This window comes from Giraffa tippelskirchi, chromosome 12, assembly GCF_054371585.1.
Source record: "Giraffa tippelskirchi isolate mGirTip1 chromosome 12, T2T-mGirTip1v1.2.pri, whole genome shotgun sequence".
In the NCBI taxonomy this organism is placed as follows: domain Eukaryota; kingdom Metazoa; phylum Chordata; class Mammalia; order Artiodactyla; family Giraffidae; genus Giraffa; species Giraffa tippelskirchi.
In genome coordinates this window covers 27,716,014-27,742,312 of record NC_137286.1, presented here as the reverse complement: position 1 = coordinate 27,742,312, position 26,299 = coordinate 27,716,014, and the positions used below count along the sequence as shown (strand labels likewise).

The 26,299-nt window shown below is 39.0% G+C and overlaps 1 protein-coding gene and 1 long non-coding RNA gene across 10 annotated transcripts in view; one reads left to right on the top strand and one right to left on the bottom strand.

Annotated features, from left to right (window-relative positions):
* Nucleotides 1–26,299, bottom strand: part of PRKD1 (protein kinase D1) — a 773,210-nt gene that overhangs the window by 323,015 nt on the left and 423,896 nt on the right. For 7 of the 9 annotated variants that reach the window (XR_014070758.1, XR_014070757.1, XR_014070759.1 and 4 more), the window contains exon 1: nucleotides 11,026–11,389. Coding sequence is in view for 5 of the 9 variants with exons in the window: in XM_081548071.1 (XP_081404197.1) it covers nucleotides 11,026–11,301 (276 nt within the window). In the remaining 4 variants the exon portion in view is untranslated. Of the gene's footprint in view, nucleotides 1–11,025; nucleotides 11,390–26,299 lie in introns of those variants that run through there. The other 2 variants (XM_081548073.1, XM_081548075.1) reach the window with 1 other exon arrangement.
* Nucleotides 11,730–15,387, top strand: LOC145528889 (uncharacterized). The gene is made up of 2 exons (XR_014070767.1): nucleotides 11,730–12,846; nucleotides 13,122–15,387. It is a non-coding gene; the product is annotated as an uncharacterized LOC145528889 (long non-coding RNA).

The following is a 26,299-nucleotide window of genomic DNA, read 5'->3' as shown; positions in this document are numbered from 1 at the left end:
TTACACTGACTGGTTGGAAAAACAGAGTGCAAAGTACTTTAGATACTATATTCAAAGCCAGATCTAATTAACTGGTTTATGAAATCAATTCTAAATACTGGCTGTATCTTAAAGGTATACAGAAACTTTTGATCAAAGGGGATAGTACTCTAATCAAAGTAAGTTTTTTTTTTTTTTAGCCCAAGAATCCATTTAGAATAGTTACTCAAAGTGACATAGTTAATATATATAATCTGAAGATTCCATGAAATAAATTCTACATGTTAAGTTTTGCTTTTATATTTAAATATACAAGGACATTTGGCCAAAAGGCAACACAATGTCTGTCCTAAGTAAGGTTTTCTTTTTTTGTTTGTTGCTTGTTTTTAACTTAAAACTCAACCATTCTTATCAGTAAACATACAATATAAAGGACTTTCAGGACAACAGACACAACTGGGACTGTCCCAGGTAAGTGGGTATCTGGTCACTCTATGTAACTCCACTCAATTAGTCCATTCTTATTGTATGTTCACTTTTGCTCCATATTCTTCCCAGAGAATTGAATAAAAGCCAAGATCATGCAAGATCTAGTCTTTCATTCTTTGCAAATCTACGCAAGCTGTTGGATTCTTTAAATACTCTAAAAATCTACATCCCAGGTGACAATAGATGCCACAGTAGCAGATGGAATTAGCATGTGTCAAAGGGAAGGGCATAGAACCTTCCTGTCAAGAAACTACTCTAAACCTAAGTAATTTTTTCTCAGCACTGATCATTGGTAGAGAAGAGCTAGGCATGAGCGATTCACTTTACTACTCCTTGAACAGCAACTGATGCTATGTTCTCCTAATTCAAGATGGGTCATCTCAAGATAAGGCTTACAGGCACAGTACTGCACTAGGAAACATCTAGTAAATTCAGATTTCTACTACAGCCAGATAGGTCTTTGCCTTCTTGTAAGCCAAGAGAATACCAGTGAGTAATGTCAAAAGAGAATTCCCCATGTAACTTGTCCATTATACTAAAGCTGCAAAGTTCCAAATATATCAAAGACAGGCAATATTTCAGGTACATTTCCATTCCATCAGGGCTGAATATAACTGCTTTCCTATATGCTTCCCAACAGTCATTCAGGGCAGGAACCCTTAGGGTAAAACTGAGTTATGTCATACTTTAAATCAAATCATGTCCACTTATATAAGCAATTACATTTCTGTAAAGCCTAAAGACAATACAATTAGTCAACACAGGAAGTGTTGGCCTTAGCCCTGTACACAGACAATGCAAAGGAGCAATTCACAATCCAGACTGGTTAGCACTATTAAAGTGGAAAGGAAAACTTCCATGTGGCCTACAACTGATTATGTACAAATGAGAGCTTACCTTATGGTAGGCTAATTCATAAGTGACCAAAAATAAACAAATACATTAAATTTATAGAAAAGAGGAAACATATTTGCAAACCATAATCCTTAGCATATGCACACAGTCAATCCACATACTTCTCAAATGAAAAGCAATCACTGACAGGCACTTTTCTTAAGACCCTTAACGATTTTCTCAGAATCTCCTCACAATCAATGTCCTATTTAAGAAGAAATGATTCACTGATTTTCATAGGTAGCTAAGATTCTTTACATCCACTAGTCTTGAGCCACACTTGACCAATACATATTCTTACCATAATCGCTTCTTCCAAAACACCTCCATGTCCACATTTCCTAGGAAGGAAGTGCTGTGAACCAACCCAGGAAATTTAATCACACGGGATAATTAACTTCTCTGGATAAACAACAGTGGTGTCTGGAAATTTATAAAGATGGGTGAGGACTGGCTATCCTTATATCTTCTTACCGGAGTACAATGAAAGTAAATACCAAACCAGATTCTGCTATATAGATATTTATTTAAGAATAAATAAATAAATAACAAGTAGATACACTGCAGTTTATGACTCCACAAGGGTAATCCATGTTTCTAAAATATCACTACTTCAGGCAATCATGTATCTCTCAAGGCCCTAATATACCCAATGACAGTCCATATTTCATGTCCCTTATGGGTATCTTGCCACTGATAAGATGGGGGACATGCAATGGTGTCCCCCAAAGTGGTTAGAATCTCAGCTGACCTGACCACTAACTGGGATGTGAACCAAAATAAGGCAAGTCTTCCAGACTAAGAAATAATTTAAACTAACAGAAATAATATCACACTTTCAAAGCTGAAGTGTTTTTAAGTAGGGAGTTTAACGTAAGGGAGTTTACCATTCCCCTCCCTCTCAATTTGGTAATTTCAGACTCTGTGTATAGATCTATGGCCGTTCAAGCTCTCCCTGTTCTTAGGATTACCTACAGTGATGGGAAAAAAGAATTGAGCGGTGTTGCTTTTACTTAATAGTTACACGATTGGAGTAGTAAGTAATTTAACCTCTCTGACCCTTATTCAGCTCCTTCAACCTTAAAATGGAGAGAAAATGACTATCACAGAGGGCTTCTGTGAAAATCAGACACAACAAATGCCAAGAAGCTAAGATACAGACAGGCACACAGAGTCCATGCCAGGGAGGTGTGGCTCCTGGAGGCTCCCTTTCGTGGGCCTTTGTTGCCATGAGCAGAACCCTTCCTGAAACTCTCACAGTCAAGTCCTCATGGAGCTGCTGTTTGAACTCCTCATCTGTGACATTCTGAAAACTTCCCGAGGGGACTATCTGCTTGTAAAAAGCCACCTCGAGACCTCTCCTGACTGCTTTCCCTGATGGGACCACTCCTGCTGACTCAGTCCATAAGCGGTCAGAGCTGCGCTCTCACTCTCCTTTGTTGCTCTCAGGTGCCACTAGTCTCAATCTCCCACAGGCCTCACTGATGGTACCTACTCGAATCTACTCAGTCACCCTGGATTCAATGCCATCACCACAACTTAACTGCCACCCTTTTTGTACCCAACCATTCCCTCAATTCCTTCCTGCTTTCAACAATGGTGAAAGCCACAGCCGCTTGTGGCTCATGTTTTCGTGATCATATTCATATTTTTCATTCATTTCATGACACGTATATGAAAAAGAAAACGGCTGCTGACAATTGTGGAGCAAGGAATTCAGATATTTTTGAAATTGTGCCTAAATACAAGCAGTAAATTCAACAAATTCCTCAACAATCAGTGACCTAGACAGAATAATAGCCAGTGAACCAGTGAAGCAATGAAAAGTACATAACTTTTTTCCTTTTCACTAAAATAACTTGAACAAAATCTGTGCAGGATTGCATATTTAAAAATCTAATCTTCATATTTGCCAACATTGCTTAGCTGCTGTATCAACTGTCTAGCTTTAGTCTAATAAAGCCTTTTTGAAACTTTGGAAGAAACTTCTATATAGGAAATTATAGATTTGTACAGGCATAACTGTGTCTCAATATGGAGTATTCTTACACCAATTCTCACCTTTTTAAAGATATAAATTGTAAGATATTCCAAAATGGCCACAGTGGCCACATAATTAAAGGCTTTATTTATTTAATTATCTGTTTTCTGTGAGACTAGAAAGACAGAATAAGAAACAGCATAATGTGGGTTTCTCTGCTGCCAAGTAACTTCAAGTGGTGCTGTCAATATTGGTTTTTAACGGTACAAAAATATTTGGTTGACAGTATCAGAGGAATTCCTAGGGGAAATTTCACATATTCTTGTAGATGGAAAAGAACTTTTAATATGTGTGAGCAAAACAACCATTTTCTCTGTATCTAAGTTCTATCAAAAGAAAGAAAAAAATTGATGCACTTTTTCTTTTTGTTTTATGTTGTTCTAACATATTTCAGCCTCAAGGAAAGATTTAAGAAACTGAAACCTTATTTTTAAAACCCCTCTAGAATAATATTGAGGATATTAAAAGATTAGCACTATCTTTAAAAGCATCCTATATTTTTAACTTGTACTTCCACATTTGGTTTTAGATCTTACAGATGAACTGAGGTGACCATCCGAAGTCAAAAGCATTAGCTATTTTCAAGACACAAAAACAATGCAAACAAGTATATTTTTAAAAAGAACTTTTACGCTATGATCAACTCCAATGGAACTGAATTTTACCCACTTCTAATCCAATCTGAGTTCAGCCCTGCTATCTTGATGATTATACTAGTCTTTCACTATAGCTTGAGAACTTACTAGGAAAAGGAGTACCTCAAAGCTGTATATTGTCACCCTGCTTATTTAACTTATATGCAGAGTACATCATGAGAAACGCTGGATGGGATGAAGCACAAGCTGGAATCAAGATTGCTGTGAGAAATATCAATAACCTCAGATATGCAGATAACATCACCCTTATGGCAGAAAGCAAAGAAGAACTAAAGAGCCTCTTGACAAAAGTGAAAGAGGAGAGAGAAAAAGTTGGCTTAAAGCTCAACATTCAGAAAACTAAGATCATGGCACCCAGTCCCATCACTTCATGGCAAATAGATGGAGAAACAGTGGGAACAGTGACAGATTTTATTTTTTTGGGCTCCAAAATCACTGCAGATGGTGACTGCAGCCATGAAATTAAAAGATGCTTGCTCCTTGGAAGAAAAGTTATGACCAACCAAGACAGCATATTAAAAAGCAGAGACATTACTTTGCCAACAAAGGTCCATCTAGTCAAAGCTACGGTTTTTCCAGTAGTCATGTATGGATGTGAGAGTTGGACTATAAAGAAAGCTGAATCCAAAGAACTGATGCTTTTGAACTGTGGTGTTGGAGAAGACTCTTGATAGTCCCTTGGACAACAAGGAGATCCAGCCAGTCCATCCTAAAGGAAATCAGTCCTGAATATTCATTGGAAGGATTAATGCTGAAGCTGAAACTCTAATACTTTGGCCACCTGATGTGAAGAGCTGACTCATTTGAAAAGACCCTGATGCTGGGAAAGATTGAAGGCAGGAGGAAACGGGGACAACAGAGGATGAGATGGTTGGATGGCATCACCGACTCAATGGACATGAGTGTGGTTGAACTCTGGGAGTTGATGATGAACAGGGAGGCCCAGCGTGCTGCGGTTCATGGGGTCGCAAAGAGTTGGACACAACTGAGCGACTGAACTGAACTGAGAACTTATTCAATGATTCCAGTATAACACACACAAATATACAGGTTTCATATAACTATGCATTCCACTTTTTTTCTTCAAAAGATGGATGAATAATTACTGATTATTGTTGTCTGAAGGTTTTATAATGGAGCGTGAACTTCCATGAGTGCTAAGTAGTAACTGGTGAAAAGATCTAGAAAAAGACTTGTGACTGGCTTAGCCAAACTTCTATCTTAACCGTTCCCTAGTAAAATCGCCTCTAGTCTCAGTCTAACACTTCTGCATGTGCACAACTATGTTATTATCAGCTATTCATCAGATTTAACAATTTAGCAAACTAGCTCTATTTGCTAGCATGACAGCAAAATATAATCTCTGTAAGCCATTTCCAAGTGTGTTCCTCCTCACATCAACGATTACTTTGCAAAAGAACTTTTTACTTGTCTTGAGGACGAGATCTGAGAATCATTACGCTGTCAAATGTGGTACCATTACCTATTTTATTTTGCTTCTTATCAAACGAGATATCACTGGAATTCCACTTGCAATTGAAAAAGAATCAAATCAACTTGTCAAAAATAATAAAAAGCAATATAATGATCTTTATCAAAATTTGTGTTTTTCGTTTGATAATAATCAAATTGCTCCTTGACAAATTTTGAGAGGTTGAAAATTGAGAGGTAGTTCAAAAAGCAACTACTCCTAAGATTTGCCTTTTTGTAGAGGGCAAGGGAAAAAAATGTTATCTTGGCCTTATGGCCATATTGCTTTTTAATACAATTTTAATTTTATATTGAGATAAGAATAAGACAACAGAGTATATATTTCTTTTGTTAATAAAACAGTATGTATGCTAATCTATAAAGCCTCACATATCAGTAACACTATTTATTATTCACCTATATACCGGCAGTATATTTAATCCTCTACACATATTATCTTTACTCTTCAAAGTAATCTTAGATAAGTGACAACCATACATTTATAGGATTTTCATTTGTCTAGTAAGGTCATCAAAAGGCATCCATGAATAAATAGTGAAGACCTACATACAATCATCTCACAGATAAGAGTAAAAACAACTGGCAAAATAAAGTTTCAAATCTCCCTTAATGGTTATGACAGGAGTTTGGTGATACAGAGCAACACATTCATAAAGTATTAATAGTTCTCCAGCTCCACCTCTAACCTCCTCTCTCACACACACACAGACTATAGCTGTTACAGTAAAGTCTTTCCAATTTATTTCAATCCTGGATCTAAAGATCTAAAGTAATTTATATATTTGTCAAAACAGCCAATTGTCCAATTGTCCCAGCCCAAAGTTTGGAAGGCTTACTCAAATGATATTTCCTCGGGAAAACTGTTCAACAGCATACACTGATATGAAAAGGTTTTTAGTTCTGTATATTGATAGAAAAAACATAAAGCAGAGTTTCTCTTTTGCATTATAAGATATATAATGAGGCCTCAATTTTGCAGCCTATAATGCAAATTATAAAACAATACTTCAACATATGGTGGCTATACACGGACAATTAGGCTTTCAAAATTATGTTTCAAAACACACTTAGATACTTAGACAATATACTACATATGTATATATTAGACATATATTACATAGGCATTACATATATATCAAAATATAATCCTATTATAAACTAAACTTGAAAATTTTAAATACACAGTATTAAAGCATTATATTACTTTAAGAATCACTTAATGAACTGACACATTCTACACTTAATCATTAAATCAGATATAACAGAAATGATGACAATTGTAAATTGTCAATGATGACAGTGTAAATGATGACAAATGTAAATTCTGAATAAAAATATACAAACCTACAACCCAAACATCTATTTACTTAAAAGGATTTTGTTGGTCTATATGTGCTGACCTGGTCAAACAGCTAATCACTCCCAGTTTCTTCAATCTGTGTAGAAGTAGCATAGCTAAAATTAACAATAAAAATTAAAGGGATACTACAAGTATTAAGAAAACAATTTACAATTAGGAAAGCAAAACAACTATAAACAGAGCACAGCTGCTCTCAAACTAAGGTACTAACCTTTGTTATACCTTTAATGAGCTATCTTCCCTAAAATTTCACTTCTTAGTTTCCTTGGTCAGAAAAATGACTATGCAAAGTGAAAACACGCCAGGAGCCTTATAGATGCTATTACTTCATTTAAGTAAATTCAAAAGGGAAATATGAGCTGTCTATCTAATAAGGTAACAGGCAAAATGAATGGATAGTCCTATTAACTGCATTCCACATCCCTAAATTAATACTGCTTGTTTTTAAAAAGTGTGTGTGTGTGCACATAGACACACAGACGGTATGTGAAACTAAAGTAATTCTTCCTTTGGAATACCGCTCCTTGTTTCAAAACAATTCCTTCTTAGTCTATATATTCAAGGTTCTTTTGATAGTAGAAAGTAACAATGTTTCAAAGTGAAGTCAATTACTGTAACTATTTTTTTACCCTCCAGAAAATAATAGTCATGAATACTATCTAACATGATATATATCTTCATATACAACCAGCCTTCAAGGTTACATGCTTGCAAAGTAAAGAAATAAGCATAAGATAGAGAAATCATTAAACTAATATTTCCCCAAAAAGAAGGAATTAATTCTCTCTATATATTCATAAAATGTTACATACCAAGATGTATGTGCCACTTTAGATTTTTCACCTAACCTAAAATATTTTTAAAAATCAACTGAATCACTTTGTTGTACACCTGAAACTAACACATTGTAAATTAACTATGCTCCAATATAATATAAAAATTTATTAAATGTTAAAAAATATTTTTTTAAATTCTTTAGCTATATAATTCAGTACATACTTAGGGTACATTTATCTTAAAATCAGAACATTTTTGCTCAATTACTATCAAAAATTTTCAGCATAATCATATATCTGCCACTTAGCAAACCTACATGATTAACGAAAAACTATAAATTTTAAGTAATAGCAACAATAATTTAAAATACTATTTCTCAGAGACGGACCTCTCTTATTTAGCTCATTCCACAGTTGTTCATCCCACGGAAAATGTCCCATGAATGTTGCTGATAGAAACTGAATTGTCAGCTAATATTTCCAAAGATTTAAGATAGTCTGATCTCTGTTATTATTTAGGAAACTCTCAAACCTATCACGTGAAAACCTTAACATGTTACAACACAATGAATGTGGAGGGCTCAGAAAATCTAGAGAAATCTGCTGAGAGCTCTACAGGACTCCATTCTACATAGTAAATTGTAAATGACTTCTAACTCCCAGCACCGTTCTAAAACATCCATTTCTCTCCCTTCCTCTCTTTCTCTCTCTTTTTCTCTCCTGTCATCCTATCTCTGAGTTAGTATCTTGAGAAAGTAATTCAAGAGAATCTGAAAAAAGCGACAAAGAAATTCTTCCCATTTCCTTGACTCCACACTGACCCCCTCCTCCATTTCTGCTGTCTCTGCTATCCTGTGATGGATACTCAGCCCTCTTAATCTTGAGGTATAATTGTATCTCAAGATAGATGATAGAAAATAGATGGATGAAATTTTTTCCTATCCAGTAAATACCTAATTACAGTATCCTGTATATAACTAACTCTCAAATCCACACATATCTCTAAATCTCTCTCGTTGCCACAACATCCCCCCACCCCAAAAGTGTAAGTGAGATCTTTATTCAGCTATCCCAAACAAACTCTCAAACTCTCAGAGACAGAAGAACTACTAGAATAAATAGAAAAGGAAGGGGTTCCCCTTGTAAATCAGTCACCAGGACTGGTGATTTCCCTTTGCCAGTGTTTCTCCAGGTCTCTCCCCCAGAGCTTTGGCTCAGGATTCTATTAGCTCATGAACTCCAGTTTTCCTTCTGCCATTACATTTTTGGCCTTCTAAAACATATTCCACACAGCAAATCCATCTTTCAGCTGTCCTTGATTTGATGTCCCTATGTAGAAGATACAGAGACCCCTAGTAATTTGAGTTCATCTTAATTGCAAGGCCTTTTCATAATTTTACTTTCTCTAAATATTCTAGTCACTATCCTCAGGTCCTCTGTATTCCATAGGTGCTTTCTGCTGCTCTCCTGCACACATATCATCCCCTCCACAAAGCATCCCTCTTGGTAGTTACAGAGATAAGAATTCACTCTTCATTCAATTTCTAGTCTCAAATCTCTTGAAACATGCATATTTCTCCCCATCCTAAATTCCATCAAGGTGTGGCTATATGCATGTGTGAATGTGTGTGTATGTGGGTGTGTGCACAGGCATGCCCTTTAAAATCGTTCAAAGATAGTCTGTCCATATTAATTTGACCCAATGAATATTATCTGTAACTCACTCACTTTCAGCTAAAATTCTATACAATCACATTAGCTCTTTAAGAAACTTTATCTTAGGTTCTTCATGTGCTTATTCAGTATTGTCCTTTAATAAACTGGCTTGCACCCCAAAGGAAATTGTTGTAGACTGCAACTTCCACTAAGGGAAGGCTTTCAGTGCCCAGGAGAAGTCTCCTGTTAACCTGAAACAGACACTCCACAGTATTGATGAGGAGAAGGCATACGATATGACTTAAAACAGAATTAGACAGTATCTGCCATTTACGTGGAAGCTGCAAAAAACTAAGAGTCGCACGTATTATAAAATGTCACTCTGTTCAATAAACAAAAACTCCTTGCAGTCACTGTTAACTTAGTCTGGCCTCCAGAACTTTTACAACATTTAGACTAGTGATTTCTCCCTAGGGATTTTTCCTAATATTTCTGAGCTCAGTGCTACAATTTACAACACACAGGTTTAGCAAATTCCGTTCCAAATAGTTTAAAGAAAGCTTTCATGATTATTCAAGGGACCTTTATAAGGCAAGTACCAGTCAGTCCTTCAGGGTTGAAATTCAGCACCTTTAGAGACCTCTGTCTCCACCCAGAAACCCTTGCTGTTTACACTAAGAAGACTGGCGCCACGGTCCCCTTTCCTTTACACTCTTATCACCCTCTTCCATGCAACTCCCCTCTGGACCGCCACAGAAACAACCTGAAATTCAGAATTGCACTATAAACAGCGATGGGCGAGCTAGGTCTCCTCCCTGGGCGGCATGGTCCAGGATAATGGCCCTTTTCCCAACCTGCCTTTGGTGGCCGCTGTCCAAAGTCCCACAGCCTCAAACTTAGGGGCACAGCCAGCTTGGGGTGCTCCTGGACAGGATCACTCCCATTCACATGCCTATGTCCTGGCTTCAAAGCGCCACTATCAGTGCCCTGGGAATCAAAATCCAGAAGGTTGCAACTTTCAGATTTATCATTGAAAAAATTGCGCCCATGTTCACAGAGTTGGGAATATTAGATCACGAGGTGGGGAGCTGTGGTCTGGTCATTTGTTTTCACAGCTGGCCGAGTCAATCATTCTCTCTTAAAAGCGTATTTGACAGGTGAGAAATTCCACCTCTCTAGATCATTCCAGGAACTCCTCAGCATCAATCTGAGCTGGGAGAGGGGCCCGAAGGGGAAGGGAGTGGTGCTGAAATCGTGCTGAGCGTGTCCCCGGGGAAACTAGTGCAGGAAGGAGGATTTCGGCGCCAGGAATGTGCTGGTCCAGGGTCCAGAACGAAGAGAGGAGAGAGCCGGGAAGTCTTTAGTGGGAGAGAGAGGTGCGACCAGAAAATAGAAGATACCTGGAAATGTCCTGAAACGGATGGAATTGGGGGAGGAGGATGCAGACTGGAGAGAAATCGGGAATAGAAGAGGTTGGGGCAAGGGGAGGACTGGACAACACGAAGTGCAGAGCCTCGGATGCGGGCGTCCAACCTCCGGTGTAGGACCCTTCCAGAGCGCCGGCTAGGCTGGCTGGCGGCCGAGCCCCCGGAGCCGGAAAGTTGGCGCGGCGAGGGGCGGCCGGAGGGCAGCGTCCCCGGCGCGGCGGGGAGGCGCCGGGCTCGGAGTCGCGCGGCGCCTTACCTTCTGGTCGACGATAGAGCAAGCCATCTCGCGGACGTGCGCCAGGCTGTAGTCCCCGGACGAGTCCTGCAGCAGCAGCACCGGCTCGCGGCTCAGGCCGATCTGCAGATGGAAGGAGATGCCCCCGGCCGGGGCCGCGACGGGAGTCAGGAACGGCGCGGGCCCCGGCCCGGACCCCGGCCCGGACCCCGGGACCAGCGCGGCCGCCGCCGCCGCCGCTGCCGCCGCCACGGGCAGCAGCGGGCTGGGCGGCCGCAGGACCGGAGGGGCGCTCATCGCTCGGCCAGGAGCGCCGAGGGCCGCGGGGCCCGGCAGCTGAAAAGTTTTGCTGCCGCCGAGCCGGGAGCTTCTTTCTTCAAGAGTCGAGGCGGAAAATAAAAACTTTCCGGAAAAGTCCCCGCGCGGGGGGAAGGGCGAAGGGATGAGGATCGGGAGGGGAGGGGTGGAGGGAAAATGGCCGAGGCGGGAGGGCTGCGCCGCCGGGAGCGCGGGCGGCGCGCGGGGGAGGCGCCGCCGCGCGGAGGAGCAGCAGCTGCGGTGCGCGCGGAGGGACCGGGCGGCGGGTCTGCGAGGCCCGGGCGCCGGGCGGGGGCGGGGAAGGGGGCGCGAGGGGCGGGGTAGGGGAGCGAGGGGCGGGCACTGCGGAGCCACCACCCGGCGGGCGCCGGAGCCGCAAGAGCCGCGGCCGCGCGGCCGCACTGGCCGCAGTGTGCCCGGTGGCCGCCCCCTCCGCCCGAGGTTCCCTGGGCCTGAGCCTCCCCTGGCCCGGGCAGGACTGAGCAGCAAGGCGTGGGGCCGCCTTCGCGAGCGTGGTTCGACCCTGCCCTCCCTCCTTCCCGGACCCCGCTCTCTCCGCTGGCCCGGCTGCCCGACTGCGGACGGAGGGGACGGGGCGCCCTTCCTACAGCCCTCTGCCCGGGACCAGGAGCTTCACGGTCCCCACAGTCCTCGCCACCTCATCCAAATGTCCGAGGACGACGCACTTCTACCCGTGAGGTGGCCTGTGCTAAACTCAAGAATGCCAAGCTCTGCGGTTCTCCGTGGGTCTTACTTTCGGAAGGAGGATGAAAATAGAGGGTCCTCGGAAACCCACTTACATCCCGGGTCCTTCCAGGAACCCTTGGGTTCGTTGCCAAAAAGGTTAGGAAGCCAACCCACGGAAATATATTTAACCTGTCTTTACTTTTTTTTGACACTGACACACCCTGATATCCAACCCCACACATTCAACCGCAGCTCCCAAGGCACCAGACATAAGTCGCTAAACTCAGAATAAGTTCTCTTTTGAAAGAGAAGGCATTCATTGTCTACTTTTTTTAAAAAGAGGAAGGTCTCATGCAGTCTCTGTCCCTCACCCTTATTCTTTGTGTCTGAAGCTTCTACCCACCCCCACCCCCCCCCAAAGTCCTCAGAATCCGTTCCTTCACTGTAAAGTCAGCTTTATATATAGCAGTGATGCTCCCAGCGCCGCTACCATCTAGGTTGGGCACCATCACTAGCGCCACCATCTAGGTTGGGCACCATCGGCTTTAGTTTTGATAGCTGTTTCCTGTTGTTGCCTTTGTTGTAGTTTTGGCGGGGGTGGGGAGGTGGGAAGGGTGTTTGGAGATGAATTCCACCCTTCTCTCCCCACCAGGGCATGCTTCGCACACTGCACAGGGTGAGTGATGGTGCAGGGGCACAGGGCCTCGACCTTTGAAAGGCCTCCACAATGATCTGCTGCCTGTCACCACCTTGCAATACTTAATGGTTTTTTGTTTGTTTCATTTTGCAGTGTGTTAGTCGTTCAGTCGTTTCCGAATCTTTGCAATCCCATGGACTGTAGCCTGCCAGGCTCCTCTATCCTTGGAATTCTCCAGGCAAGAATACTGGAGTGGGTAGTCATTTCCTTCTCCAGGGGATCTTCCCCACCCAGAGATCAAACCCAGATCTACTGCATTGCAGGCAGATTCTTTACCACTGCGCCACCAGGGAAGTCCGGGGGCCAGGCAAATTATGTAGCCCGCTTTTCTATTTCCCTAGAGAAGGCAATGGCACCCCACTCCAGTACTCTTGCCTGGAAAATCCCATGAACGGAGGAGCCTGGCGGGCTGCAGTCCATGGGGTCACTGAGTCGGACACGACTGAGCGACTCGACTTTCACTTTTCACTTTCATGCCCTGGAGAAGGAAATGGCAACCCACTCCAGTACTCTTGCCTGGAGAATCCCAGGGACGGGGGAGCCTGGTGGGCTGCCGTCTATGGGGTCGGCACAGAGTCGCACACGGCACAGTCTCGCACAGAGTCGGACACGACTGACGCGACTTAGCAGCAGCAGCAGCAGTCCTTCCCCTTATACGGCACAAGCACCCACGCATCCGCATACACACGCAAACTAATAATGTGTGTTTTATTTTGTACTGTTACATTGTTTATGTCTTGACCTCTGTTTCTGACTCAGGACGTGACATTTCAAGGTGATATTCTCTTCAAGCCTCTTTCCCAGGGTCAGTAATGGAGACCTGAATGTCCTCAAAGACATTTTTGCTCACTGCTCTAGAAGAGACCTGAATTTTTTTCTCTCTGGATTTGATGGTGTGAGAAGGTCTACATGTGTGTTGGCAATTTCCCTATTTACTTACTTAAAAAGTGGTTCACTTCATCTATCCATCCATCCCTCCATCCATCCATCCATCACACGCTCTCGTCGTGTCCGACTCTTTGCGACCCCATGGACTTAGCCTGCCGGGCTCCTCTGCTCACTGGTTCTCCAGGCAAGAATACTAGAGTGAGTAGCCATTTCCTCATCCAGGGAATCTTCCTCATCCAGGGGTTAAACCCACATCTCCTGCATTGCAGGTGGATTCTTTACCACTTGAGCCATTATGGAAGCAATTTCCCTAATATACCAGATTCAGCTAAGCTAGGAGAAGCATGGGCTTTCCCAGTGGCTCAGCAGTAAAGAATTGGCCTGTCAATGCAGGAGATTCACCTTCTATCCCTGGGTCAGGAAGATACCCTGCAGAAGGAAATGGCAACTCACTCCAGTATTCTTGCTTGGGAAATCCCATGGATAGAAAAGCCTGGTGGGCTACAGCCCATGGGGTCTCAAAAGTGTTGGACACAATTTAGTGACTGAACAACAAGGAGAAGAGTGAAATTATTCTTAATGCTATGCCTTTTGGTTCTCTGTTGTTTTTTAATGTCAGAAAATGTATTTCATTTTCTTTTAAAGTCTGAATAAAGTCAATATTCCCACAATTTCCTATTACCAGAAAAAAAAGTCTGCTGGTCAGTTTACAAGGCCTTACAAAAAGCTAGTTTTGCTTGACTTGGAGCCAAAACCTGAATGACAGAAAAGGCCCTTAAGAAGATCAGGGGGAACTACGAACTAGGCATAGGAAACAGCTGGTGTAAAGGAACTAACACAAGAATGTACTTAGCATTTTCAAGGCACAGGAAAAGAGGGGCAAGTACCTGAGATGAGGTCAGAGACGTGGTTGAAGCCAGATCAAAAAACGTCTTGAAAGCCCATTGTAAAGAGTTTTCATTCTATTCTCAGTGCACTGTCCAACCACTGGAAGATTTTAAAGCAGGGAATGGTAAGATTTAATTAGCATTAAAAAAAAAAATTACTCTCTGGCACTGTGTATAGGAGAAAACAGTCAAAGCAGAGACGCCAGGTTGGATATTAGTGGTTGTCCAGTCTCAAGACATATATGGCTTGGATGACTATGGTCATTAAGTTCAGATACTAAAAAATGTAAAGATGCAGGATCTAATTTGGAGGCAGAACTGAAGGTCTTAATGATGAATCAGAGGTTTATGGGAAGTAAGAGAACAGAAGAGTTGTGAAAGACTCCTAGATTTCTGAGCAATTAGCCTAATGGTGGTGCTGATAACTGATACAGAGAAGACAGGGCGGAAGCAAGTTTGGGGAGAAATAAGATTTCTGCTTTGACTGTGTTGAATTGGAGATGCCACTAGGTATTCAACTTAGAAATAACAGCTACAGTTGAGTATTTGAGTGTAGAGTTCAGGAAAGAGAAGATGGTCAGAAATACACTTGAAAATCATTAATGTGGAGATGTTTCAAAGTGAGATTAGATGAGATCACCAGAGAGGGAGGGCTTAAGGCAGTCATCTGTTATATGAGGCAGGAACTTAGATGTCCTACATAGGAAGAAAGCTGTGGAACAATAACTTGTTTCCTCTACTCTGATTCCTCAATAGTTTGAAGGATGTTGGAAGTAACTGAGAAGAAAAACAGGGGCAGGGGAGAGAATTCTAAGGAATTTTAATTCTGGAGAATTAGAATCACTTCTAAGAAGCTGGTAAATTACTGAATGCAAGAGAGTCAATAAAGAGAAACAAGAAGAAAAAGAGTCTCAGAACCACTGGAGGTCCCACATAACAGGCAGAAAATTCCCATGGAGTTGGTCATTGCAATTTCTATAGTAGGCACCTGAGATCTGACAGTTTGCCAGCTGCTCCCCATTTTTGCTGAATGACAAGAGAATGAACAATAGCTAATATCTGAAAGAAACCTGATGTGTATCTCTGGTGACTGTGAAATTACATCCAGGCATCTCTGGTGATTGTGAAATTATATACAGAAAACTTCTTCAAGAGTTTGAAAAAATTCAGTGGCTTTAATCTCTTCTGGGTATTTGAACTTTGAGAAAGTAAAAAAGTATGTAGAGAGTGAATAGCTATTTACATAAAATATATTCACGAATTTTAGATTTTATTTTTTGAATCATGGCTAACATTCCTGGAATAACAGACTTCTGGCAATGACAGGGAAAACCCATGTCTCTTACATCCCCTGCGCTGGCAGGCTGGTTCTTTACCACTAGTGCCACCTGGGCAGATAGCTTCCTTTGTTATACATAAAGGCAAATGCTTTTTGTCACTCACCTTTTAATTTTTCATGGGGTTGTATCTTTCAAGCTGCTTCATAAATGTTTTTTCTTTTTCTGCCTTTGTGTATATTGCTTAGAAAGGCTCTCCGTAATCTGAGATCAGAAAAATTATTCATGTGTAGTTTTTATTTTCCATTATTACTCTATAATTTTGCTCTATAAGAAATTTAATCAATCTGGGAGCTGAGTACATGTACTGATTTCTAGACCTATTTTTTCTAAAATATCAATTGTCTCACCTATTGGAGGACATTTTTATTTGTTTTTATATTCATCAGTGGGCTAGAAAAAATAGATCCAGCTTCCAAGATTTAGCTTCAAGTTTTTTATTTTTTTATCTATATCTCTCTGTTTAAAGTCATGAGTGAACTTTAAAATTTTTTTGTCCAAAATGTTGAATGTTTTATATCTTGCACACGTGCAAAATACCTGCATTTACAAATATTTCTATTTAAATCTATGTTCTTTTGCTAGACTTGATTCCCTAAACATCATTCCTTCCTGGACAGTAATAACTTTGACTCGGCTGTTCTAATGAGAACTAAAATCTACTAGCTCCAAGGTATTACAAAATTTGCTGAAGTCTCCTGTAGAAAACAGAGTGAAACACTTTTTCCTTGGACTTCAGTATACTCAGAAGGCTATTGCTTACAGTTGCCAACTCTAATTGTGCACGTCAGCTTTCATCACGTCGATCCAACAGTCAAATTCAGAAACCATTAGTAGCAGCATTTCAAAAAAATATATAAAGGTGCAATTCTTCTAATCTTATTTTTCAAGACCCATTGGTTCTAGGGATATAAACTCTTCCTCCATCCTTACTGGATCTTACAAGTTTTCATAGCCACATATTTTATAACCATGAATATCAAATACATCCCATCAGTTGATACTATTCCATAACTTACTCTGTTTAGTACATGTTATTTTGTGAGCATTACATGCTGTTATTCTGTATTTTTTATAAAGCACTGACTAAATCCTGAAAAACTAATAAGAAAGAGTAAAGGAGGTACAATTAATCCAAAGTTGCTGTTTGGGTTCCTTCCTGGAAAAAAATATTTTTTGAGCTGAAATTTCTTGTGTGTGGTTTCTAATGCTTTATTTGGAAAATAAACTCTTTAAGGGAAAGAATTTGGCAGGTTTTTTTCTTCGTGACATAACCAGGAAAAATAGTTTTAATAGTTTGAGAAAAAAAATAATTTGCTTTTCTTGGCTTAGAAAAATTTTAAATGACTTTATTTATAAAATTCATTTATTACTATAAAATTCATATTCCACTAAGATAAAAGCCTGCATAATTTAAATTAGGTCATTTATATGCAATTAAAGCTATATTTTATTATTTCTTATCCTCAAACATAATATCATAAAAAATCATATTATTGCAACCACAGTAAACTTCTTACCCACACTTTACTATTTTTAAACTGAATTTACACATTTGATCTCACATATAATTGAAGTAAAAATCTCTACCTCATACAGCTCAAATTAGAATATTTACTTCTTGAATTAAATATTTTGTATTTATTTTAAATATATAAATTCTTCATATGATTTTATATATTTTTATAAGTATATTTTGTTTTGTTCAATAAGTTTGTCATCCAGACTAAAGAAAATTGAAGTCCTCATAAACTGAAAAAAATCATTATGTTTTTGACTTATTTCAGAATGTATTCAAGAAAAGAATTATGTACTTACTCTTTTAAATAAATGAAGAGCATTCTAGAATATCTTAACTTTTACACTTTGCTGCCCTGGTTGAATGCCAAAGTCAAGAAGTACAGACAATGAGATGTGAATGATTGTTGGTTTGTCCATGTCACTGCAGTCCTATCACCACCCAGCGTATCTTTCTCTTCTCTTTATTAGTACATATTCAACTATATCTAACCTTGCAAGTTGAATTTTTTAAAAAATTAGTTACTGAAATAAATTTTACTTGCTTAGGAGCTTCCCTGGTGGTTCAGGCAGTAAAGAATCTGCCTGCAGTGCAGGAGACCCAGGTTTCATCCCTGGGTCAGGAAGATCCCCTGGAGGAGGAAATGGCAATCCACTCCAGTATTCTTGCCTGGAGAATTCCATGGACAGAGAAGCCTGGTGGGCTGAAGTCCATGGGGTCGCAAAGAGTCAAAAACAACTGAGTGACTAACACTTTCACTTTCTTTAGAGAAATAGAATGATTTAAGTCACCTATGAGGAAGATTCATTTTAACCTTTATTTCTTTAACCAATATTTTCTTTGTTTTTATATACAAATTTAAATACTTCATAATGGAATGATAAATGGATTTATATGGTGTTAACTTGTGACATATCACCTGCATCTTTTCAAAAAAAAAAAAAGCCATTTTAATCATTAGAAACATTTATATTAAAGTAAAGCAGTGTAAATATGGGGTTTCCCTGGTTAGCTCACCAGTAAAGAATCTGCTTGCAATGCAGGAGACACAAGAGACACAGGTTCTCTCTCTGGATAGGGAAGATCCCCTGGAGGAGAAAATGGCAACCCACTACAGTATTCTTGCCAGGAAAATCCCATGGAAAGAGGAGCCTTGTGGGCTACAGTCCATGGAATCACAAAGAGTTGGACACGACTGAGTAACTGAGCACTCAGTGCAAAAATCTCAACTAATATCCATGATTTCTGCTGAAGCATTTAGCCCTCACCCTCCTCACAGTCACTACAAAAGAAGGAAAGTAATGTATTTTCTAATTCTTACTGTCTGATTTTAAACAAAAATTTTATCACGTGTTTATATTACATAAGACATAGAAAAACACTTGATTTAGAATCTGAGCTTCAAGGGCAAGACTCTTTGTTTTACCTACCCTTCTATCCCTTAGCACCCAAAGATAGCAAATGTTTGTTATTGTGCTTTTTTTGAATAAAACTGTTCAACTACAATCAGAAGATTAGAAATTTTGCAAATTTTTTTCAAGATAATAGTCTTTTATATCCACTCTGCTCAAAAGCTCAAGTCACAGAAACCAACTCTACATCAAACAGACATTTCCTCACGGCACTCAGTTAATGAGATTCAGATAAATTCTATTTCTTGTGATCTAGTCTGACATAGTTAGCTCCCCTGGCCTGATATGCTCATAGCATTTTCTCAGGGCTATTACTCTAGCATCTACCACATTTTAACTTGCATCTTATACCTGTGGGTATTTCCAGAGCCAATTATTAAAACTGATACAGAATAAATGCTGATACTTGGTAACAGTTTAATAATTGTTTATTGAAGGAATCAATAACTTGAGTTTGAAATGGCTCAAAATAAATAAAATGAATTGCATAATCTAATGGCCTAGCTTCTCCCAAAATCAACTACTTTAGCTATGCTTCTAATGTGGAATAACATGCATTGTTTTTTGGAGATTATAAAAGCAATATGTGCTAGAAAGTTTGGAAAGAAGAAAAATCTCAATAAAAATTATCTATCAGCTACTAACTCAGTTAATGTTAATCTTCTATTTCTCCTATGTGAGTATGTATATAAAGTAATATTAAAAGTAGTTGTTTGTTAATCTGATTTCAAATTTAATATACCAACATATTTTTCTGAAGTCATTAAATATTCTTCAGAAACATCATTTGGGATAGCTGCAGAGTATTCTAGAATAAGTTTTGTGACTTGCTGTTGTGACATTTACTTTATTTTTGTTTTTCCTAGGACATTTAAAAATGTGAATAATAGTACTACTACTTGGGCAATAAAGATATTCACAAATTTAATATCTGCAGGAAAAATGTATAAATAAGATTAATAAATTGTGGGAGGTATTGGTTCTGCTAACAAGGATTATATCTAGAGTCTTTTAAAATAGAATCATTTAAAAATGCACAAAATTTCAAAGAATTCATAATGGTGAAATATATTAAGCTGATATAAAATCTGAAAAACCATTTCTTTAAAATTAGCAAGACACTTGGTAGGTTTTTAAGTTGAATATTCAAATCAAATTTGACACCTCAGGAGAACATTAGTTCTGCTGTCAGAAATCAAAACAGTGATGTATGCTATATTTAGAAAGTAAGTGATAGAATATATATTTTTTACTGTATTTTATTATGACAGAATTTAATTAACTTCATGAAATATCATTGACAAGTGAAATTGTAAAGTATTTGCTTTGCTACTTTCTAACCATACTTTTTGTTAATTGGCTAGAAATATAAGTGCCAATCTAATTTTCTTAATGCTAAAGTAAAGTGCTTTTAAAATTATAAGCACATGATTCAAAAGCTGATGGAATAAAGGATGTTTAAAATTGATTTCTTTAACCTAGTAAAACTGGTTTTTTTTTTTTAATTTCTATTTTAACAATCCAATCCCATTTTCAAGATAACAAAATCATGGATTATTGGGTAATGACAAAATTGGTTAAATAATCTAGTTTTTAGTTAAAACAATAATTAAGCAACATTATTCTACTGGACCTATAAAATTTGCTTCCTCATCCCCAAATTATGTCAGTACAGTATCTCTAACTGACCTATGTTCTTAGTCACTGTTAAACTGAATGTTTGTGGAGCACTTTGACAGCCCACAGCCTTGAAACAGTCTGAGGAAAGCTTGCTTCTTTGGAATAAATATGTCACATACACATACACATACATTCCACTGTATTGTATTAGCAAAACTAAAACTATGGTCATTACAAAATAGTCCTTCTGGGCATAATCTCAAAATCTTAAAGAATTTACTTTTTCATGGCAGAATGGTGAATGTAGTTGTTATGGGGTGAATTATGTCCCACTAAAATCCCTATATTGAAGCCCTAACCTCCAGGACCTCAGGATGTGGTTGCATTTAGAGGTAGGGCCTTACAGTTAAAAATTAAGCCTTTAGGGAAGCCTCTAATCCAATCAGACTGGAGTCCTAACAAGAAGAGTCCTAAATAGAAAGATCTACAGAGCATTCACGCCCAGAGGGACCACCATGTGAAGTGGTAGCAAGAGAACAGCCACCTAGCTCTGTAAGTGTGAGAAAATAAATGTATATTGCTTAAGCCATCCAGTCTACAGTATTATGCTATGCTAGCCCTAGCAAACTAACACACTCACATATAATACATTAGGATAGAATGAATATATTTCATGTATACATACAGAGCCAAAAAACAAAGGTCTCTTTTTTTGGACCACTAGACATACAGTACAATAGCCTCTCTTTCTGTTGTTTGACCTTTTTAGTTTCATCAGAAAAGTGTGGGAGGGGAGCATGTTACTGAAAAATGTCAAGGAAAAATATGAAATTACTTAATAAGATAATATAACCCTGAACTTAACAATTCACAGATAATTAGGATAATAGACTCTTTATTTTTTTCTCTTTTTTTAGTTGAATGAGAGACTCTAAATTCTACAGTGCTTAACAATTTTCAAAGGTTTCACACACATGATTTAATGTAATCCCATAGTAACTCTGTTTTCCCCTACCTCCATATTGCCCCTCTTCCATTTCTCTCCCCATTGGTAATTTCAGTTTGTTTTCTGTATCTGTGAGTCTGCTTCTTTTTTTTTTTCTTATTCACTAGCTTGTTGTATTTTTTAGATACCACATATAAGTGATATCATACAGTAGCTCTCTTCCTCCAAGTCCATCCATGGTGCTGCAAATGGCAGAATTTCATTCTTTTTATCACTGAGTAGAATTCCATTATATATATTCCACTCTATACCATATCTTCTTTATCCATTCATCTGTCAATGAATGCTTAGGTTGATTTCACACCAAAGCAATCGTTAATAATGCTGTTAGGAACTCTGGGGTGCATGGATCCTTTTGAATTAGTGGGGTTTTTCTCCCCCACATACACAGCAAGGAATGGAATTACTGGGTCATATGGTAGTTCCATTTTTAGGTTTTTGAGAACTCTCCATACTCCTTTCCACAGTGGCTGCACCAATTTATATTTCCACCAATAGTGTATGGGACTTCCCAGGTAGCGCTACTTGTAAATAACCTGTCTGCCAATGCAGAAGACATAAGAGATGCAGGTTCAATCCCTGGCTTGGGAAGATCCCCTGGAGGAGGGCAACCCACTCCAGTATTCTTGCCTGGAGAATCCCTGGACAGAGGAGCCTGGTGGGCTACAGTTCATGGGGCTGTGAAGAGTTGTATACAACTGAAGCTACTGTGCATACATGCACAACAGTGTACCAGAGGGTTCCCTTTGCTTTACATCCTTGCCAACGTTTGTTATTTGTGTTTCTTTGGTGATTGCCATTTTGACCAGTGTGAGGTTTTGATTTGCACTTTCCTGATGATTAGCGATGCTGAGTTCATGATCTGTTCATGTGGCTGTTAGCTACTAGCATTTCCTCTTTGGAAAAATGTCTATTCAATTCTTCTGTCCACTGTAAATCAGCTTGTTTAGTTTTTTGATGTTGAGTTGTATGAGCGGTTTATATATGTTGGATATTAATCCCTTATCAATCATATCATTTGCAAATATCAGAAGCTGGAGGAATCATGCTGTCTTCAGATTGTACTAAAAAGCTACAATCACCAAACAGTGTGATACTTGTGGTTAATTTATCTATAATAAAGGAGGCAAGAATATACAATGGAGAAAAGATAGTCCCTTCAATAAGCAGTGCTGGGAAAACTGGACAGCTATATACAAAAGAATGAAATTAGAACATTCTCTAATACCATATACAAAAATAAACTCAAAATGGATTGAAGATCTAAAGGTAAGACTGGATACTATAAAATTAGCAAAAAATAGGCAGGACAGTCCTTGACATAAATCACAGCAATTTTGGGGGGGGATTTCTTCTCCAAAAGCAAAGGAAATAAAAGCAAAAATAAACAAATGGGACGTAATTAAACCTTAAAGCTTTCTCACAGCAAAGTTAACCATCCACGAAACAAAAGACAACCTACTGAATGGAATAATAGACTCTTTTTAAGAAAATTAATTTTGCTGGGTTTGATATCAATCTTAATTATTAGTGTAATTACAAGTTGGATAAAATTTATCCTTGAGGGAATAAATACTTTTCAGAATTTAAAAAGTGCTTTAAATAAAATATAAAAAAGGGAAACAATTTTCATGTGGTATTTTACATCTTTTAGAAGTGATACTAGCTGGGTCTTATTTGAAGAGTTTTAGAAGTAGAAGTGGTATTATAGACCATCTTACCTAATTGGGCTTCCCTTATGGCTCAACTAGTAAAAAGAATCCACCAGCAATGTGGGAGACCTGGGTTCGATCCCTAGGTTGGGAAGATCCCCTGGAGAAGGGAATGGCTACCCACTCCAGTATTCTGGCCTGGAGAATTCCATGGATTGTATAGTCCATGGGGTCACAAAGAGTCAGACACGACTGAGCAACTTTAACTTTACTCAATTGCTTCATTTTAGAGATCAAAAAGGAATACTCTAGATCGTGTAAGTTAGTAGAAGGGCCAAGGAAAGAGTGCTTTCATGCCACAGTGCTTTCATTCCACCAGTGGTCTGCAATCTGAATTTGGCTATGTACTCCATTAGTAAAACCTGAGCATGTACCTTCTATATACGTGGTTGCATACTTACTTGTAACTTAATATGTGTATACTTATATTAATGTTATATGATTAGTGTAAAATGTATACAAAAATAGAAATTCAAAAGAGCATTTACAAGTAGGACTTCCAGGTCTGGACAACACTTATTCCATTGTTTTCTTGTTACAACTAAAACCCCTGAACATCATATGTTAATGAAACAAAGGGGGACTCTGCAAAGTAGGGAGAAGTGACACCCAAGAAAAACACAAAATTCAGTTCACTGTGTTTTATTTTTGCCTCATACGTCTGGACTGGGTGCTAGAGAGGCCTCCAGCCTGGAAATACCAATAGATATAAACAAAACAGCCCTAAGGAAAGCCTGCTTTCTGTTGCCAAAAGACCAGGAAAGTAGAAGCCCAATGAGACAGCAAATTCTGAGATAATAACTGCCTTATTCTAGTCTAACACCATGAGAAAAACTGTGATCCATACACATCATTAAAGGTTGAGCAGAAAGCCTAGACTTCAACTCTCATCACCCCACTGTAACAAGAAACAAACACTCCCAGTACACATAAAATATCCACCATTCTACCCCTGGAATGATATCAGAGAAAGCCAATGCAGAGCTTGGATTTTCACTTCTTCCAGCTCTCAACAATCTCCTATCAGTAGAGAGCATATGGTGAGCCTAGACTTCCATACCATCTGAATGGTAATGAGGCATCTCTTTCCCTACTGCTACAGTGATGCCAGCAGAAGCCTAGTGAAGAGTGAAATTCCACACCCATCCAGCAATGAGGTAAGCCTCCTCACTGTAGTAACAATGGAGACTGACCAGGGAATTGAACTTCCACCTCCACCTAGCAGTAATTACACTGCCTCGCCCTCTTCTCACACAGTGCCATAGGAGGTCTGCTACAATAGAAGATTTAAATAAGATCCAGAATATCCTAACATGATACCCAAAATGTCCAGGATACAACTAAAAATCACTGTCATAGCTAGAATCAGGAAATCCTAACATGAACAAGAAAAGAAAATCAACAGATAGTGCCACCAAGATGTCAAAGATACTGGAATTATCTGGCAATGATTTTTAAATGAGACACTATAAAAAGGCTTCAGTGAACAATTAAAAACATGCTTGAAACAAAATAAAAAAATAGAAAGACTCAGAAAGAAACAGAAAGCGTTAACAATAAAAGAAAACAATGAGGAGGAAGAAGAGGAGAAAGAAAAAGCAAATGAAAATTTTACAACTGAAAGAAACATTAACTGAATATTCAGTAAACTTTCACTGAATAAATTTAGCAGAATGAAAAGGTCAGGGGAAAGAACTGGTGTGCTTGAAGACAGAATAGAAATTACCCAGTCTAAACCAGAGGAAATACAGACTGAAACAAACAAATGAACAGAGCCTAAGCTATCCATGGAAAGAGATGAAGATCTAACGTTTATGTCACTGGAATCACATATGGAGAGAAGAAGGTAGATCTTGAGAAGTATTCAAAGAAATAATGGCTGAATGTTTCCCAAGTTTGGCAAAAGACATAAGCCTACAAATTTAAGAAGGTAAGTAAATGCCTAAAAGTATAAGCCCAAGGAATTTCATACCAAGACACATTATAATCAAACCTCTGAAAACTAAAGACAAAATATCTTGAAAGCAGACAGAAAAATGATACCTCACCTCTAGAAGAAAAATGATTCAATTGACAGTGGATTCTCATTAGGAGCCATGGAAGCTAGAAGAAAGAGGCACAATATTGTTTAAGTACTAAAGGAAGGGCTTCCCAGGTGACTCAAAGGTAAAGAATCCACCTGCCAATGCAGGAGACACAGGTTTGATACCTGGGTTGGGATGATCCCATGGAGGAAGAAATGTCAAGCTACTTGAGTGTATCCAACGCACAGAGAAGCCTGGCAGTCTACAGCCCATGGGGTCGCAAAGAGTTGGACACAACTGAGAAACTGAGCGTGCGTGTGTGCGCACGCGCGCGCGCACACACACACACACACACACACACACACGCTGAAGGAAGAGATCTGTTAACCCAGGATTCTTTGTCCAGTGAAAATATCCTTTAGGAAAAAAAGGGAAATCAAGACATTCTAAGATGAAGGGAAACTAAAGAATTTTTTTTGCCAGCAGACCTACCCAAAAACAATGACTAAGGGAAGTTGTTGCAATAAAAATGAAATGATAAAAGAAGAAAGCCTAGGACATAAGCAAGGAAAAAAGAACAATGGAAAAATAAATACATAAACAAATTCAATAGACTTTTCTCCTCCCCTTGATTTTTTAAAATTAGATTTGATAGTTCAAATTAAAATTATAATAATTGCATGATGTGGTTCTCCTTCTGTATAGAGGAAATAGTTAAGGCAATTATATTACAAATGGTGGAAAGCAAGGGGAGTTAAAGGAAGATAAGTTTACTTCCCTGGTGACTCAGTCAGTAAAAGAATCTGCCTGCAATGCAGGTGACCTGGGCTCAATCCCTGGGTTGGGAAGATCCCCTAGAGAACAGAGTGGCTACCCACTCTTGCCTGGAGAACTCCATGGGCAGAGGAGCCTGGTGGGCTACAGTCCATGGGGTTGCAAAAAGTTGGACACGACTGAGCGACTAGCACTTCGCTTCACTTCAAGGTTACTACACTTCACTCAAATGAATAAAATGCTGATACCATTATACTGTATAAGTTATGCATGTGTAGTATAAAACATAGTGCAACCACTAAAATTACAAATATATACACTTAAAACCACTGCAGATAAATAAAAATAAAGTCATTTTTTAAAGTTTAGGTAACACACAGGACAGCAGGAATAAAATGGAAAAGAAAAACAGAA